The sequence below is a fragment of the Sturnira hondurensis genome, unplaced genomic scaffold (genome assembly GCF_014824575.4).
Source record: "Sturnira hondurensis isolate 20B ecotype Veracruz unplaced genomic scaffold, ASM1482457v3 Scaffold0024333, whole genome shotgun sequence".
Classification (NCBI taxonomy): domain Eukaryota; kingdom Metazoa; phylum Chordata; class Mammalia; order Chiroptera; family Phyllostomidae; genus Sturnira; species Sturnira hondurensis.
The window spans coordinates 1123305-1139113 of record NW_028096964.1 but is presented as its reverse complement, the minus strand read 5'-3'; the positions used below and the strand labels follow the sequence as shown (position 1 = coordinate 1139113).

General features: G+C 43.9%; 1 protein-coding gene across 3 annotated transcripts in view; it reads right to left on the bottom strand.

Moving 5' to 3' along the window:
* COL4A1 (collagen type IV alpha 1 chain) overlaps positions 1 to 15809 on the bottom strand; it is a 152606-nt gene that overhangs the window by 67126 nt on the left and 69671 nt on the right. For all 3 annotated transcript variants that reach the window (XM_037038353.1, XM_037038352.1, XM_037038351.1), the window contains exons 3-5: positions 1234 to 1323; positions 1096 to 1140; positions 61 to 105 (exon numbers count right to left, since the gene is read on the bottom strand). In XM_037038353.1, the coding sequence (XP_036894248.1) occupies positions 61 to 105; positions 1096 to 1140; positions 1234 to 1323 (180 nt within the window). The remainder of the gene's footprint in view (positions 1 to 60; positions 106 to 1095; positions 1141 to 1233; positions 1324 to 15809) is intronic.

The window sequence follows — 15809 nt, the reverse complement described above, 5'->3', positions numbered from 1 at the left end:
GGATGACATTTCAACCAACTAAGCCACCCAGCCAGGGCCAGGTGAATTTTATATACATACCGGAAGTCCTGGGTTTCCAGGGTAGCCCGATACTCCTGGCGGTCCCTGTAAGGATGGGAATGAAAATGTTTCCATGAGCACTGGGAACCTCTTTTCCTCCCCCTGTGTCCATTAAGGGTGTCTGCCCTGATTGCTGGCATTCAGAACCTCACACTAAGCAGACTGCATTGTGCCGGGGAGGCCGCTGAGGGTCCAGCCCAGGATTTCAGAAGCAATTCTCCATCTAAAGCTGACTATTAATTCCTTCTAAAATCAAGGTAGCCAATGCACAATATATAACTATGTACTCATTTCATTATTTGTAGGTTCTAGGTGAATATAAATAAAATTTACATTAAAATTTCAAACAGTGGGGAAGAAGAATGCATGGGATTAATTAGCTTAGTGGGGGGGGGCAGTGAATCATATTATTTAAATTATTTCTAGTTGAAATCCAGGTCTTCTGCATCCCAGAGAGCTATAAGATTATTTCCCCTCTCTTCTGCCCCAAGCACACATGTACACGGAGGTGCTGCTGCAGTCCCCATACAACCTTTTCATTTCAGTTTTCTACTTTCGAGACTGCTGTCAAAGGTCTTCATTTTTGCATTTCCCAGGAATGGGAGCAGCAAAGAAAGTAAAGAGTGTGAAGAAGGAAGAGCAAGTTTCACTCTGGAAAAACTATCACTTTTCACATTGAAATGAAGACACGTTTCCGTCATGCCCCCTCCCCTACATCCTAGCACACCTACAGGAATCCTTGCGGAAGCACAAATGGGAGGGTGCAGGACACAGCTCGCCGATGCACAGCACCAGCTGCAGGCATTGGAGGTCACGAACGGTGAGCTGTGGCTCATTTTAAGTCCCTAGGCCCACCACATGCACTGTCTTATCCCTGAGGAGGACAGACAGGGAAAGGGACAAAGAGAAAGGAGAGGAAGGGAAGGAAGGCCCCTCAGGATTGCTTGAAGGGTATAAAGAGCCCTCACTTGAGAAGCACTGCTCTATCATATCCCACACACAGTTATTAACAACTTAAGTGACAATTATACTCACCCTTGTCCCTTTTGTTCCTGGCAGTCCTGGTTCTCCAGTGTCACCCTAGAACCAAAGAGAAAAGCCATCGGGACCACTGTTAGAACAAGACTATAGGTCATCTCCAATCTACACCCTCATAGCCCCCATCAAGCTTACCTTTTGTCCAGGTGGTCCCTGTGGCCCCTCAGGGCCTTGCATTCCCGGAAATCCAATGACACCTTGTAACCCTGGGAGGCCTCTTTCACCCTGTAGAGGAGCAAGGAGCACGTCAGACAAAAGGCAGGTTGAAAGAAATCAAGGACACAAATCAGCAACCAACTCTGTAAGCATCGCCCAATACTGCACGAGATGGGATTGCAGTGAGCGTCCGAAAACAGGTGCTGAGCGAACTCCTAGTTCACGTGGCTTTTCTCTGCTCGACTTTCAAAACTGCTTGAGGATGGAAATGTAGCGGGTGGCACGATGCTTTCTCTGTACTATATTCTAAATGCTAACTAATCTGTTAGGTAAATAATGGATAATTGGGGGTTTCCTTTCACCAAGTTGATCAAAATCTTATTCAGTCAGTAAAATCTTCTTGGTATCAGCAGGCCCAGCACTGAGATTTTGTGAGCAGACCATAAGTCACTTTTTTCCTTTAGAAACCTTTAGGAGCTGTGTATGCAGAGCTCGTAGTGTGAGCTTCCATCTGAGACTTTTCGGCGTAATCAACAGCCTGATGGTGGGCTTTTCGTAAGTGTCTTTAAAAACTGGGATTTTTTTTTTTTTTGCAAAGGTCGGATCAAACTTGAATTACGGTCTCTGCTCTTGTGGAGCAAAAAGAAATAAGGAACTTTTTTAAAAAATAATTATTATTAACAACTTGCACTTAAAATAATTATTATTAACAATTATTATACACACACCTGACTAAAATATATTCCAAAGGGAAAAAGAATGATCCGAAAGACTTCATGAGGTTCTGAGCCTTAATTTGGCCCTTCAAGAAGGAATGCAAAATAACGATGTGAAGAGGAGGGAGAAGGAAATGCAGGCTGGATGTCAGCCAACAGTGATGAGGATGGACATCTCGGCCATGTGAGCACAAGACACCACAGAGAAGAAATAAAACTGGGACAAGAACCTGGAAGCACCTGGAGTTAACGTCTGGTCCTGGAAATACAGCTTCTTCTCCCGACATCAGCACTACTTGAGGAAGATTCACACCCAGATTGGTTGCCAATATAAATCATCCCTAATCATGATGAGAAATCGAGACACCCCATTTCCTTTACAGTGGGAGAACTTGACCGCAATCTCACAATACAGAGTGGACAGATTAAGTGACCACTGCTGGGTAGCTAATGTTTCAAAGCAGAGGGCCCTCTGGGGCATCCAGGCACGACTTCTCAGCACCCAGTACATGTCTTACTGCTGTATTAGTTCAAAGTAAAAAATAAATTGACACACTATACATTACATAACATAAACTTTTATCCCCAAACAGCACATTACCAGCAGTTCCTTCAAAGTTTTTCATGGTTGGGAATATGAAAGGAGACAGAGCAAGAACTTTCAAAGTCGTCCTGGTTCTGAACTCCAACCACTGGGCCAAGGTGTGTAGGTTTAATGAGAAGGGTAAGTCAGGAGCCCAGAAACAGCGTGTGAAAAAACATGGAAGAGATTATTTCAAGCTCTACAGGATATGATAAAATAGCAAAAGAATTAAAGAAAATTAAGCCCTACAGTTTGGTACACCCCTTTGGACCATCAGCATCCAGACCATCTACCAGAAAGAAGGGATGCTATCAACGCCAGAGCCCTCAGCAGAGGTTTGACACAACGCTGGCTCCTTCCCCGAGGCCTTGATAGCTGGCAACGAAAAACCGTCTCAGACCAAGACTTGATCAAATGTAACGCTGCTTTAAATATACTCATTATTCACCTAAAAGAATAACAATGAGCTACAACTGCAGAAAATACTGACGACAGCAATATATGGCACCTCTTATCATATCAACCTCTTCCCTTGTATTCAAATGTGAGAAAACTCCACCCAGAATAGAACTGAATTGAACTGCAAACAGCTGCCTAAAAAAATAAAAAAATAAAAAAAAATCAACGATCATTGAATTGTGAATCTCCAAATAACCTAACAGGAGATAGGAAGGAAATGGGAAAGGCAACATAGGAGCTTTCTAATGCATTTGGTGGAGTATTTTTAGGACTTGGTTAATATTATCATTAGGAGATCCAGAGCAGATAAGATTTTATAATTCTCATTTTAATCATGGAATGCATGGAGGCCAAGAGCCAGATGAGCTGATTTCTACCAGTTTCTCATTGAGTCAGCTCTAAAGCCACAAATAGAAATGAGGTCAGCCTGAACTGGAGTCCATTTTTTTTCTAGGTCACTAGAGCAAGCTGGTTCCCAGCAAAATATTAAACAATTCGACAGTGTGAAGTTAGTCCCTTTTACGTCCATTTCACAGATAGGGCAATCGGATTCTGATGCTTTAGCTGGCTTGTCACATGTCACCGGGTGACTCTCGCATGCTCCTGGGAACAGAATGCAGCAATTTAAATTTCCAGTCTTTGCTTTCACCACAAGAACACATTCTTTTCCAAATGTCACCGGAATGCTTAAGCAATCTGTGTATCCCAAGAGTTTTGAAATTAATAGCTGAAAAGGAAATGACGCCTTTATCGACATGGTTCTTGCCGTCTCCCACATATTTTTTTAACTTTTTTAATCTTTTGTTCAGACATAAGTGCACATGAATAATCTAATGTCCTGTACCCTGTTGAGGTTACTGTGGGCACTGGAGCAGAGCACACAGACAGGATAAGCATTCGGACAGCTATTCAATTAGCTGCCAAATAGCATGTACTCTATGTGGGCCAAATTATTCCTCTGAGCTTTTAGCAAATCTCCACTGGGGTTATAGGAAGAGCAAAAAACTAGACAAGTGTGCAAAGGTGAATGGTGCCAGTAGTTTCTAAGCCAGACTTTGCAGCTGTGATAAGCAATACAACAACTGTGAACACCCCTATACTGGGGTTCGAGGCAGAATGTGCACAGTTAAAATAACTGGGTTACAGACCCCTTAGTCATCCATTCCCCATGATATCTGCTAAAGGCAAGGTCCAAAGGACATGGTGGCCGCATACTTCATGCCCACAACCAGTATTATCACAACAATGAAAATTTAAAATGGATGGAAGGAAAAGAGAAGCTTGTAAAATATTATTACACAGTTTTGATGCAACAGCATGTCATAGTTTTATTCTTGAACATCAGTGCAATGTAGTGCACTAGTCAAAAAAATGTCATGTACCAACAACAGAAGAGATCGCCACCGTATCCTCAAACACTGAAATTCAGAATCTGAGGAGGAAGGACAACATGCCATCATCTATAAAAATAAAAGAATACAGCCATGGAAAATAATCTTGGCATCAAAACTAGCTGCTCCAAATTAGGCATGAAATAGAGTTTCATGCATGGAGAAACTTAAAAACTTTGCCTAGTATTTTATCTAAACCAAGGACATACTTTCAAAAAATCCATAAAATATGGGGAAACACAGGTTCTATTATAATCAATTATTTCCCTTGCTCTTAAAATGCTTATGGAAACCAGTTCCTGATGGAAATCAAATGAAAGACTATAATCTTCTTCTGAGTCAGAAATTCAAGTACAAATAAGCTCCAAGAATGGCTGAAGTTGAAATACTGTGAAGCCCCTGACTTTGGAGGATGATCTATATACCAGCAACAAAAACCGAGGGTAACACAAAGTATATCTAGAATGAGCAGTCAACACAAACCTTACAATCTAAAGTCATTTCATACCTGTTTCAGGGGTCAGCATGGGATCACCAGGGTGTTTCATTTTTCACATTTAAAACACTACGGCCACCGATCTTTAAAACGACCGATGCAGAAGCCAATGTGCTGCCCGAGCGCTGCCAGCCTCGGTCACGAGACTGAGAGCAGGTGGAGACTGCGTGGGTAGAGCTGTGCAGGTGTACTGGGGTTCCTTCGCTAGAAAGCAGAACAAACCCAACAGGTGATGCCAATCCCACAGACTTTGCTGGTGGGCTTCCACCTCTCAGAAGCAGCTGCTTCAAAGGCAGGGCAATGTTTTGTTCATTCACAGCATGGGGCACACACTTTGAGGTCAACAGAAGTTGGTGGATGGACGATGAACCAACCAGTAGCATAATGTGATGTTTACCACAAAGCAGGATTCTACCTGTAATAAAATATGGCTGTGGGGCAGGGTGGGATCCCCGAGCTCCCCTCCCTGGTCTAACGCTCCTTGGGCACCATTGGAGCCCGGTACTGCAGGCACCGCCGGCCAAAGCAGCAGCAGCAGCAGCAGGGCAGGAAGCCACGGTCAGGACGTGACACTGGATCAGCTGTTTCTTTCTGTCATCTGGGGCCCTGGGATTTTTATTTCCCAACAAGGCCGCAAATAATTGAGGGGATGAAAATATTCACATTTGGAGCCAGAGCTCACCACCCATTCAGTGATGAGGAAACAATTTCAAATGACAGGTCACAGTCAATGGGTGACGGCGGAACTCCGCCAAAAATTCCACAAGTCCAATTCCTTAAGCCCAGCAACAATCAGACATCTGCACGACCATTTCCTGAATACCAATACTGCTGGGAAAGTGGTGGGAAGGCTATGGTCAGTGTCACAGGGTCATGGAAAAACTCGATGATGAGGCCCCACTGGGAGCTCCACCCACGCCACAGAGCTGGACGTTGGGGCAGAAGCATTGCCACTGATGCAGAGGAGAGGAGGGGAGAGGAAATACACAACTAGAACCCCAAAAGGTCCAGTTCCCCACATGGGAAAACATGAATTCTGAATCTCCTTCGCACTATGAAATGTACAACTGGGTTCTTAGAAGAATGTGTGTATGTTCATTTAAGGTACACTGCATTTCTTTAATGAATTAGATATAATGTTGAGGACTGTTTCATGTAGATGCTCTATAATTACTATTGTCTTTTGCATTTAACCTTTTAATATTAAAGCAGGAAAGAGTAACATAATCATGAACAAAAAAAGCACGGCTACAAATCTTTATCTTCTTCCCCAAAGTCTCATTTTCTTTCTCAGGCCCTGGTGACATTTACACAGAGACAGTCAGTATTAGGAACCTTGACCCAGTGGCTCTCCATTATCAATGTGGGTAGGAGCTTTAGCAGTTATATATGGGGGAGAGCATTTAAGAGATAGTTCCTAAAAATAAGGACATTGCCCATCTTTACAGATTTAAAAGATGAAAGAATAAGAAAGTGTTAAAAGGGCAAAGAGAAAGAGGTTCCCCAACCTTCACAGACAATTAGGTCCATTCTCTTTCTAGGACCCTCCTGCACCCATCCTGCCTCTTCTACACTGTGGCCCGGGTTTGGGCAAGCAAACCGCACCTCGCCTCTTACCACCTACACCTCATATGTCCTCCCTTTGGCCATCATCAGGGTGGCTGTGACTTGCTCCTGACACTTCTGAAGCTGCAGATGACCAGGTTTGAATGAAGAATGGGACAGACAAAAGTGCTGAGGTTTTGGAAGGGGAGCTGAGCTGGAAGTAAAGCGATAAGCCTTTCAGTGGCCAAGCCGACTGCAGTGTGTGCCCTGGACTTTCGGTCACGGTGCTGAGTGGAAAATCTCAACCCCTGTGGATGACATCCATCTTGTGGACAAGGCCCACCTATGCCCAGGCGATCGTTCATCAGCTTCGGACTGCCCACCATTCTGTATCTCCAAATGCTCAAATTCAAGGACAGATTTCTATTGGATAAATCTTGATAGCAAAACATTATTTAAGCCCATGATGAATTCTGACACAATTCTAGGAATGTCAACATTGCTATGAAGTTGCTTGGTGAACCTAAACGCTCAAATCATACATCATACAAAACTAGCAGAGTGATGGTTACAGAGGAAACATACAATAAATATTCTTTGATGAAAACACTTGCAAAGAAATAAAATTCTAGATACTCTGTTCTCTACAAAAATTCAACTTTGCACATCAGCTTGTAAGAAAAAAAATGAATTATAAAGAGTTCTTCACAAAAATACTTTCTAAAGAACTATCATTCAATGCAAGAATAACTCAAAAGGGCCCCAAGTGCTGTCTTCATATAAACAGTTTAAAACTCTTCCCCTACAGTCATTTAAAGCAAACAAACTGTCCAACTTCATTAGTCCAGTAAAAAAAAATTTAAATGATAAGCAAACAAGCGCTGACAAGTTGTTGGCAGCAATAAAATTACATTTTTTTCCAAAAGTCCTTAGGACTTACAGAAGTCTCAGACGCTCTCCCCAGTTACGGAAGAGCATCACTGACGGAGGTCGCAGCAGCCCGAGCAGCAGCAAGGACCACTAGTAGCCAGTGTTTGCTCAATAATGTCTCCCAGTGCTATTCCAGAAAAAGAGCCTAAAATGTTTTCATTCTTACTCCAAAGCAGTAATCTGTTTAAAATATTTTCAATATAAATATTTTCAGTCACTCCCCTGAAGTAGTCAACTTCCCAAATTAGAAAGAAAAATATTATGATAATATTTTTCCAAAGTCTTGTGGGTGTATTCAATCAAATCCTGTGTGTACGTTTCCTGATACAGCTAACCTTTAATCGATAGCTTATGTCCATTTTCCCAACAAACTGCAACCAAATGCAGCGTGCTCTCTGGGAAACATTTGTATTCTTTGGCCTCACTCTCTATTAAAACATTCGAATATCAGCTCCTGTAGACATCACCTCCCCCTACCTTTCATCCACATTCATTTTCTGCTCTGCTTCAGCCTAAGTGTTGGCTTTCAACCATTTCCACAGCCCAAACAGTGTCTCCACCCTCCAGCACCCACTGACTTAGAGATGTTTGCTTCTACCTGATACATTGGTATTCATACCCCACCCCTACCATCTCTCAGCACCATGAGCACATCCATAGAAACTATCACATAAACATGCCTTCCCTGCGGAAGTACTAGATACAAAATGATTTGAATAAAATAATTACACCTAATTGATCCTGTTCAATTAAAAGGCAATAAAAGTTGAATGGGCTTTCAGAATGGCTTGCCTAAGGAAAAGTCCCTATGGCATATGGCTTCCTGCCACGAGAGGGCGCTATGGGACTGCACTTTTTTTTCAAATTAAAACTCCCACTGAAACATGGAGCATTCAGCATTTTTCCTTAAATATTCATTATGTTAATATTAAATATCCAGTGCCATTGAAGATACTGGCATGGGCAGAGTTGAGAGAAATCAATTTGATAATGCTTAAAAGATAAAACGCAAAGGGAGAGGAAAAAATTTAATTAGAAATTAAAATGTTCTTAAAACTAAACATAAAATTAGTAACCTGAATGTTGGGGCTATTAAGTGACAGGTAAATGTTGTGACCCTAGAAATAATGCGAATTGTGGATATTTTCAGACTGCTTTTCCATCCATTTTATAAACTGAGAGTATTTAAACCCAACAGTGTACGTGGAGGGCATAAATAAATTCAGGTTTCTAAATGACTGCTCTTTCCGCATGGAAAGAGCATGTGCTGAAGAATTCAATCCTTCAAAACATGCCTAAAACAGGTGCAAGTATGCAGCAGGAAGTCTCCAAGAAACTATTACTAAACATCCCATTGTCAGTAAATTTGATTTAAAGGCTTTTTTTGGTCCCTTCCACTACAAATTTATAAGAAATGTACACTTAGAGTAATTTAATCCATTTTCCTGATCTTTTCATTGTAAAAGGGCAAAAGTCTGTTCAGTTTTTAGTGGCTTCCATAAAAACGTGATAACATAATCTCTCTTGCTAAAAATTTAATTTATTGACACGGGTGCTCCTAAAAATCAAAATCATGAATGTTTCTGCCTAAACTTACTACCTTACATTCCGCTTCTCATATAGACTTAAAATTGCCTTGTAAACCAGAAAAACAGCATAGATAGAAAAGGTGCTACACTGTAGTTTGGGACCTGACGATGGCTCGGGAGCTGGTGCATGCTGGACACAGCAGCAGGTAGTGGGTAACCCAGCTGCAGCCACACACTGGCCCAGCAGGAGGCGCCTTGTCTAATATGCACAAAGCTAAACTAGTGGTAGTGAAGGCTTACAAAGTTGTACCCGGGGCACAGAAAGGGAATGATAATGCCTAACAGTTGCTGAGAACCTGCATATAAAATTGCACCTTTACTCACCAGCACAAATAACTTTTCTGTCTAAAAAGATGCCATGAGAATTATCAAAATTCTACATCAGTACCTAAAGATTTGGGGAACAGTGAGAAATTGCAGTTGAGTAAATAACTGCCAACCAAATAACTAGAGGTTAGCTGCTTTTTGAGTGTAAACAAGGAAAAATGCATCTTTTTCTTAAAAACACCCTTTGCAATTATTGTCGCTATCTCCACACCAACAACCCTGAGATTTAAAGAGATGCATTCCACCTTACCAGCAAATTGAGAAATGCCAATTGGTGTGCAACACCTAAATAGCCCCTGGAGGGTTTTCCTGTTACCATAGTGGAGGATGTGATCAACTTGAACTTGCAAATGTATGTGGGTGTGTGACAGCGTTCTGGAAGTGCGTGCATCCTGAACAAATTAGGACACACAGTCAGGAAGTGTCACAATCTGGGTCATGAATTTTTTTTGGTCTCTGCTAACAGTACATATAAAAAATGCAGGAAAAAATATCCTGACAATAATAATTACAATCCATAATACGAAACAGCGTGCAAAAAAGGTTTCATGTTTAAACTTAAGAGAAACTGGCAACTGGTAATTAAAACATTTTCTTTAAAAAATGTGTTAAATGCAATTATCTACCAAAATTGGGTTTCATGGGTGCCCTGCTATGGGGCTTCCCTGGTCCCTAGCACAGATGTCACAAGGTAGGCCCTCATGAAATATTCTCATGAGTTAATAAGAAACACGAAACAGGAAAGATTCCAAAGACATAAAATCAATCTCCCAAGAGGGTTTAGGAATCCTATTTTCAAATTTGACTGCAACAATACGCACCTCTGCTCTGGGTTAGAGAACACAGCCCCTGGGAATCTTACCTTCTACGTTCTCATTTCAGTGCCTGCAGTGATAATGCCGCGTGTTGGGGCAAGAACTTTGACCTAGAAACCAAAAGATTGTGGTCCAAGCTCCAGCACCAATCACTGAGATCCTCTGGAAACCAGGCTGGGACCTGTGAGACGGGGCTCTGCCTGACTTGCTCCTGAGGGTCAGGTTCGGTCCAGTGCTCAATTGCTCTGCATTGCGTGAAACCGAACAAATGTGAGGGGCTGAACTGTTCTGATTTTGGTTAAATTAAACACATACTTTGCATTTATTATCAACTTTCTATGCCCATCACATCAACTGCATTTCCTATAAAGCCACAGAATACTTTAAAAGAAAATGGGGGGGGGGGCTGGCAGGTAGGTAGGGTGGGGAGAGTAGTGGGGGGAAAATGTAGACAACGTAACTGAACAACTAAAAAATAGGCTCTAAAGGAGAAAAAAAAAGAGAATGAAGATGTAGTGTCTTATTTTTTGCCCTTTCCGGCCAGTCATGTGGCTAAATTCGACATACGAAAGTAAGAATTTCTCAGGTATATAAAAAACCTGAGTGTTCTAGAAAACTCTTTTTCGTATGCATGAGGTTTTTGTGCTTTTCCTTAATGAGCACTACTGATGCTCTTCAAGGGCAGAATATGCCATGTACCCTCCCAGGCTGGCCCGAGTTTCTGTGGGTCCACCACATCACCGCTGGGCCACGTGCACGAGGCTGCAGGACCCTTCTCTTCTTTTTAGCACGTAAGCATCTGAAAATACACACATGTTCTGATATCCCCAAATTACTTCCTTTCCCTTCAACCAAGCTACTCAGCTATCTCACATCTCTAATAACATTTCCCCCATATGTGGCAATAATTTCAAGACTTCATTAATCATGCTCAGAATCTGAAAGATAAGAACAGGTCCAAGGAGGCTAAAACGGGACAGATATCAATTTTGCCCTTAGGATCGAATACAGTGCTGGTACAGCTTGAGGCTCTCCAAAACCCACTGTTAGCTTAACCTTGCTGATTTGGAAAGGTTGTAGTCGGACTGGTCTGAATTAATAACGGAATTTTAACCTATATTCCGTAAACACCATTGATTCTTTTAAAACATATACAGACCCTCAAGAAAAGAAATTCAGAAAAATGTTGAAGGATATTTTTTTTTTGGTCAAAATTTTTATTTTCAAACTGAATAGGTAAGAAAGGCACATAATTACACAATCAATACAAAATAATGGTGGGTAACTAATACAATAAATGGCTATTTCTCAAATATGAAAAAGTAGCCTTAGCAGATAGGTTCCCTGCACCTCAATGCTATTAACAAAATCCACCAGCCTGGCTTCAAAAGACAATGTGGAGACTACCTCCTGGTTAGACTGCAGAGTTTTGAAATGTGTGACATTTCCCCATGTATTCTGTATTTAAGTTGTTTTAAAAGGTCAGAGGAGAGATGACCCAATGTGTAAGGGCTGTTAGACAGAGAGCGGGAGGGACAATACTTAGGAGGAGGAAAGTCTGGCCACACCTGCGGTCAAGGCCCCGCCCCTCCCCACTCAGGGGTCTGCAGCATCAGACACAAGGACCACAAAGACCCACCACGATGACCCAGGCGATTTCTCCTTGGCCAGAACAGGCTGATCAGTCGAGTGGCCTAAAAAGGGCCCTTCCCTGTCTCTCCCCCAGAGACACGAGTGCTAATTTGGTGAACTTCCTGAGCTCCCACAAGAATTCCAAACCAGTGGGTGCCCACCAGGCATCCTTGAAAGAATAAGTTCCCAAACTCTGTGCTTCTCCACAGGGAGAGTCAGCACCTTCTTGTGAAGAAATGGATGAAAAGCAATCCAGTAAGAGCTGTCGATCCTTGTAAAAACACGGTAGGTGATGATTTGGGTCCAGAATTTCAGAATGACGAATACAGTAAGAAACGGAAGCCAGCCTCACGGAGTCCCGCTGGTGGACGGTTCAAGCCAGCGCTCACCCCGCCCTTTCCCAACTCCCTGAATACACTCCAAGGGCAGAGCGTGGCCACCCAGGACTTCTGGGACACAAACATCTAAAATCACCCACTGTGTCAGGCAGGGTAGAGGATGCCAGGAAAACATGACGTGCCATAAATAAGGAAGCAGACACCGCTCCTTATAGCTCTGAACAACCACCATGTGATAACTGCTGGGTAAATAGCCAACGACTGGCTTCCGAAATCAGATTACCTACACCCCTCTAGACCTCGCACTCACCCGTGCGCTGGAGCACAGGTAACGCCTCGGGAGAGAAGTGCCCGTGTCAGGAACCAAATACCGGACAGCACAAAAGAGGGCAGGTGGTACTCTCCCGGGTCACTGGCTGAAGCAAACGGCTTTTTGTAAAAACGGAATTTTACACTGCACTTCAGATCACTTTGCTGGAAGCGTCCCTTGTCATGCAGAACCCATTTCTGAATTCATCCCACAAAGACACCCATTTTACTACTGGCTACACTTGGTGTCCTTCCCCGGGCCAGGGAGCTTGGAAGGGCACGGGCCCCAGAGTACAAACAGCCCCTCCAGGGAGGGAACGCCATTTTTAAATGCTGGAAAGGTAGACACTTTGGGATAAGAATGTAACTTCATAGAGGCAAGTAAGTGAGATGTCAAAGTAAGTGAATCATTGTTCCCACGGACATTTAGATAATCGCAATCTATTTATCCCTCCCATTCAGCTCTGGGTGCTCACCCAGGAGTAAGACCAAAGAAATAACACCTGACCCACTGCTGAGAGGCTGGGAATAACCATCACAGCAATTGTTTCAGAAAGTCACACTCGGAAAATCTCAGAAATAAAATACGAGGAACTGAACAGATCCGTAAATGGGGAAAAAAAAAGACACTGAACAAGAAATCACAGAAGGCCTCAGCCATAATTGCTTCACCTCAGGGGAAAAGGACCAAATGGCAATCGGGACTCAAGAAACTTCAATTTTCCCATCAGCAGGCTTGAAAAACTAGTGATGAAGGCGTCCTGGGTGAGCGCTGCTGAGTCACAGTTCCTCTTTTTCTCAGCATACATCATTGGAAAAGTATTCAGCACTGAGGAAATGTCTACTTGTAAAGTAATAACCCATTATGGGCCTGACCTTCCTCCGCTCCAGATTAATGGAGCTCTCTGACATTTATTGCATACCAAAGTTCCTCTTGGTAAAATAACATTCTACTCTAGAAAGGTCAGGGAAGCACAGCACTGAAGTTCCTTCTTGCATTCACAGGCATACCTGAAATCACGGGGTAGGCAGAATTAAGTTCAGAAGGCCAAGTCTCCCCTGGTGGAGATTTTCAATCTGAAATCAGAATGTCTCGATCTTTCCGGATAGAGAAATAGTCACCCATCCAGAGGGACACAGATGAACCCAGCTGCCACGCATCTTCATCCACAGAAGGCAAGTCTGAGGGAAGTGTCCAAGAGGCACTACAAAATAAATCTCAGCCTCACGTAAACTCTCAGGCTCCCTGTCCCCTCTGGGATGTCCACCCTGCTCTAGATGTCCCGTGACCCAGACGGCTGCCTCTGTAAAACTCGCCAGTGCTTCTCACCTTCAAGTGGCTGCTAGCTCTGACTTCACATCGTCTACCCTGTGTCCTCCCATTCTCCTGGCCCACATCCCACAGCCCCGCAGCTGTGATGGGGCCCACAGCAGCTACCTCCCAAACTGCTGATCCTGAAAAAAGGTTTTTAAAACCCAGGCTTGAAGCCAGTGGGCAGGGAGTGATCCCATCAGACAGTGGGTAAAGAGCATGGAGGGTCTAGGCAAAAGTGTGTGTGTGCACATGTGTGCATGTGTCTGCAGGCACACATGTGAGATACAAAGAATGTGCATCACAAGAAGTGTGCCGTGAGGCACTGGAAAGTGAAATAGGTTTACCTGTGCAGGTGAGCAGGGAAGAAGAAAAGCCAGACAACTAATGAGAAAAGATTGGGAATTCACAGTGGGAGAATGATAAAGAGCCAAATCGTATCAGGGAAAGAGGTAAGGGATACAGTGTGGGCCACACAGCCAGCAGTGTGATGTCCCCTGACTCTGGGTCAACACTTGGGGACACATCCTGCCTTCAGAATCCCCTGTGGAAGCCAGACTCCCCTTTGAGGCAGCAGTGGCATGCCACCCAAAATCAAGGTTTCCGCTCCTGTCCTCATGGCCTTGGACCCACAAGGGTCTGAAAGACTGAGTTCCTCAGCAGAGACCAGCAATCTAATGTCCATAAAAACCCTGCTCTACTTCATGACTCCCAATCATACTTTAAAATGTTATTATCAGCTTTTGCTGGGAGTTCTTCCTCCAGCCGTAGATTACTCCTGCCTTGGCAGGCAAGGCATTCAATGAGCTGTCAGGTCACCATCTCCTGCAAACTGCATGTTTCACATCCCAGTGGGATGCAGCCCCCAGGGGGCCAGGATGCCCCCACTGGGCCCTTCTGAGGCAGTGGGGTCACTGCCTCCGCCGGGGCTCCCAGGACACAGCCTGTGTGGTCTAGATCCCGTGAGGTGGTGCCTGCTCCTTTTACCAAGGGCCTTTGTTTGAGTTGAGACACCAGCCCTGGTCCTCCAGCTCCGTAAGGGGAGAAGCAGAACCCAACACTCACCACCCACATCAGCCATGGCGGGAGGGCTTCTACAGCAGTGTTTACTAAATGCCATGAGCCAGTGAAGAGATGCTCTGACCTGATGTAGAAAACATACCATTGTCTGGCCTCTGGGGTTAGGAGACAGGCAGCCTGGAGCAAGACTCTTCCGGGTACCTCCCACTTCACCCATGAAACACAGATCAGATCGGAGGAAAGAGGCCCAGCTTAAGAAAACAGTAACTCCCAGGGGCTTAGAAAGAGGGAAAGACACACCTTATGCTTTTTGCCAAACAACTTCACTTTCACGAAAATATGCACTTTATTGACTTGGGACTGTTTATGTATAGAAGATCGGTTTGGAGCAAGGGGCACAATTGTCTGTGGCAGTTTCCTGTGTCCAATTTTCTACTCCCAATCAGGGTGAAGACGATGAAAATTAGGGAAACAAAATTGGGGGGCCTAATGCACTATGTACGCTGCCTGCATTTTAGGTCCCTGACCTGTGACCACAGATCAACTCCAGTCCTTATGGGGCTCACTCTCAGGGCACTGGCTTCTTTCTATCCCCCTGAGTCTGGAGCAAAGTTTGCTTGGAGCAAAGTGGAGCAAGCTCGGGGGGTTTACTGATGCTGTTCCTTGTTTACTGTTTTCCCCTGCCATGAGGTAAAATCCCAAGGACAGGTGTCATGCCTGTCTTGCTAGAACCACACCTAAATCCACAGGCACACTTCCGCCAGGGCGCAGAGCTCAAGAAGACCCATGGAGCGAAGGGGGAATAGGATGGGGTGGGATGGTGGACACGGCAGTTCACTGGATCTACTACGAACAGACTTAATTCCTTTACCAATCTTCTAGGGAAAACCACTTCAACATCAAGGCATTTAGCCAGCTTTAGAGGCCTCAGAACTCACATCAACTTAGAGCCTTGGATTTTTTACGCAGAATCAGTGAAGCAACATACGGCTACCACATGTTACCATGAGACATCCATCACAAGTTCTTTAGGAAAAGCCTCAGGATATGACGAGACAGGTCTAAGAGATTCGTATCTATCATTCATTACCAA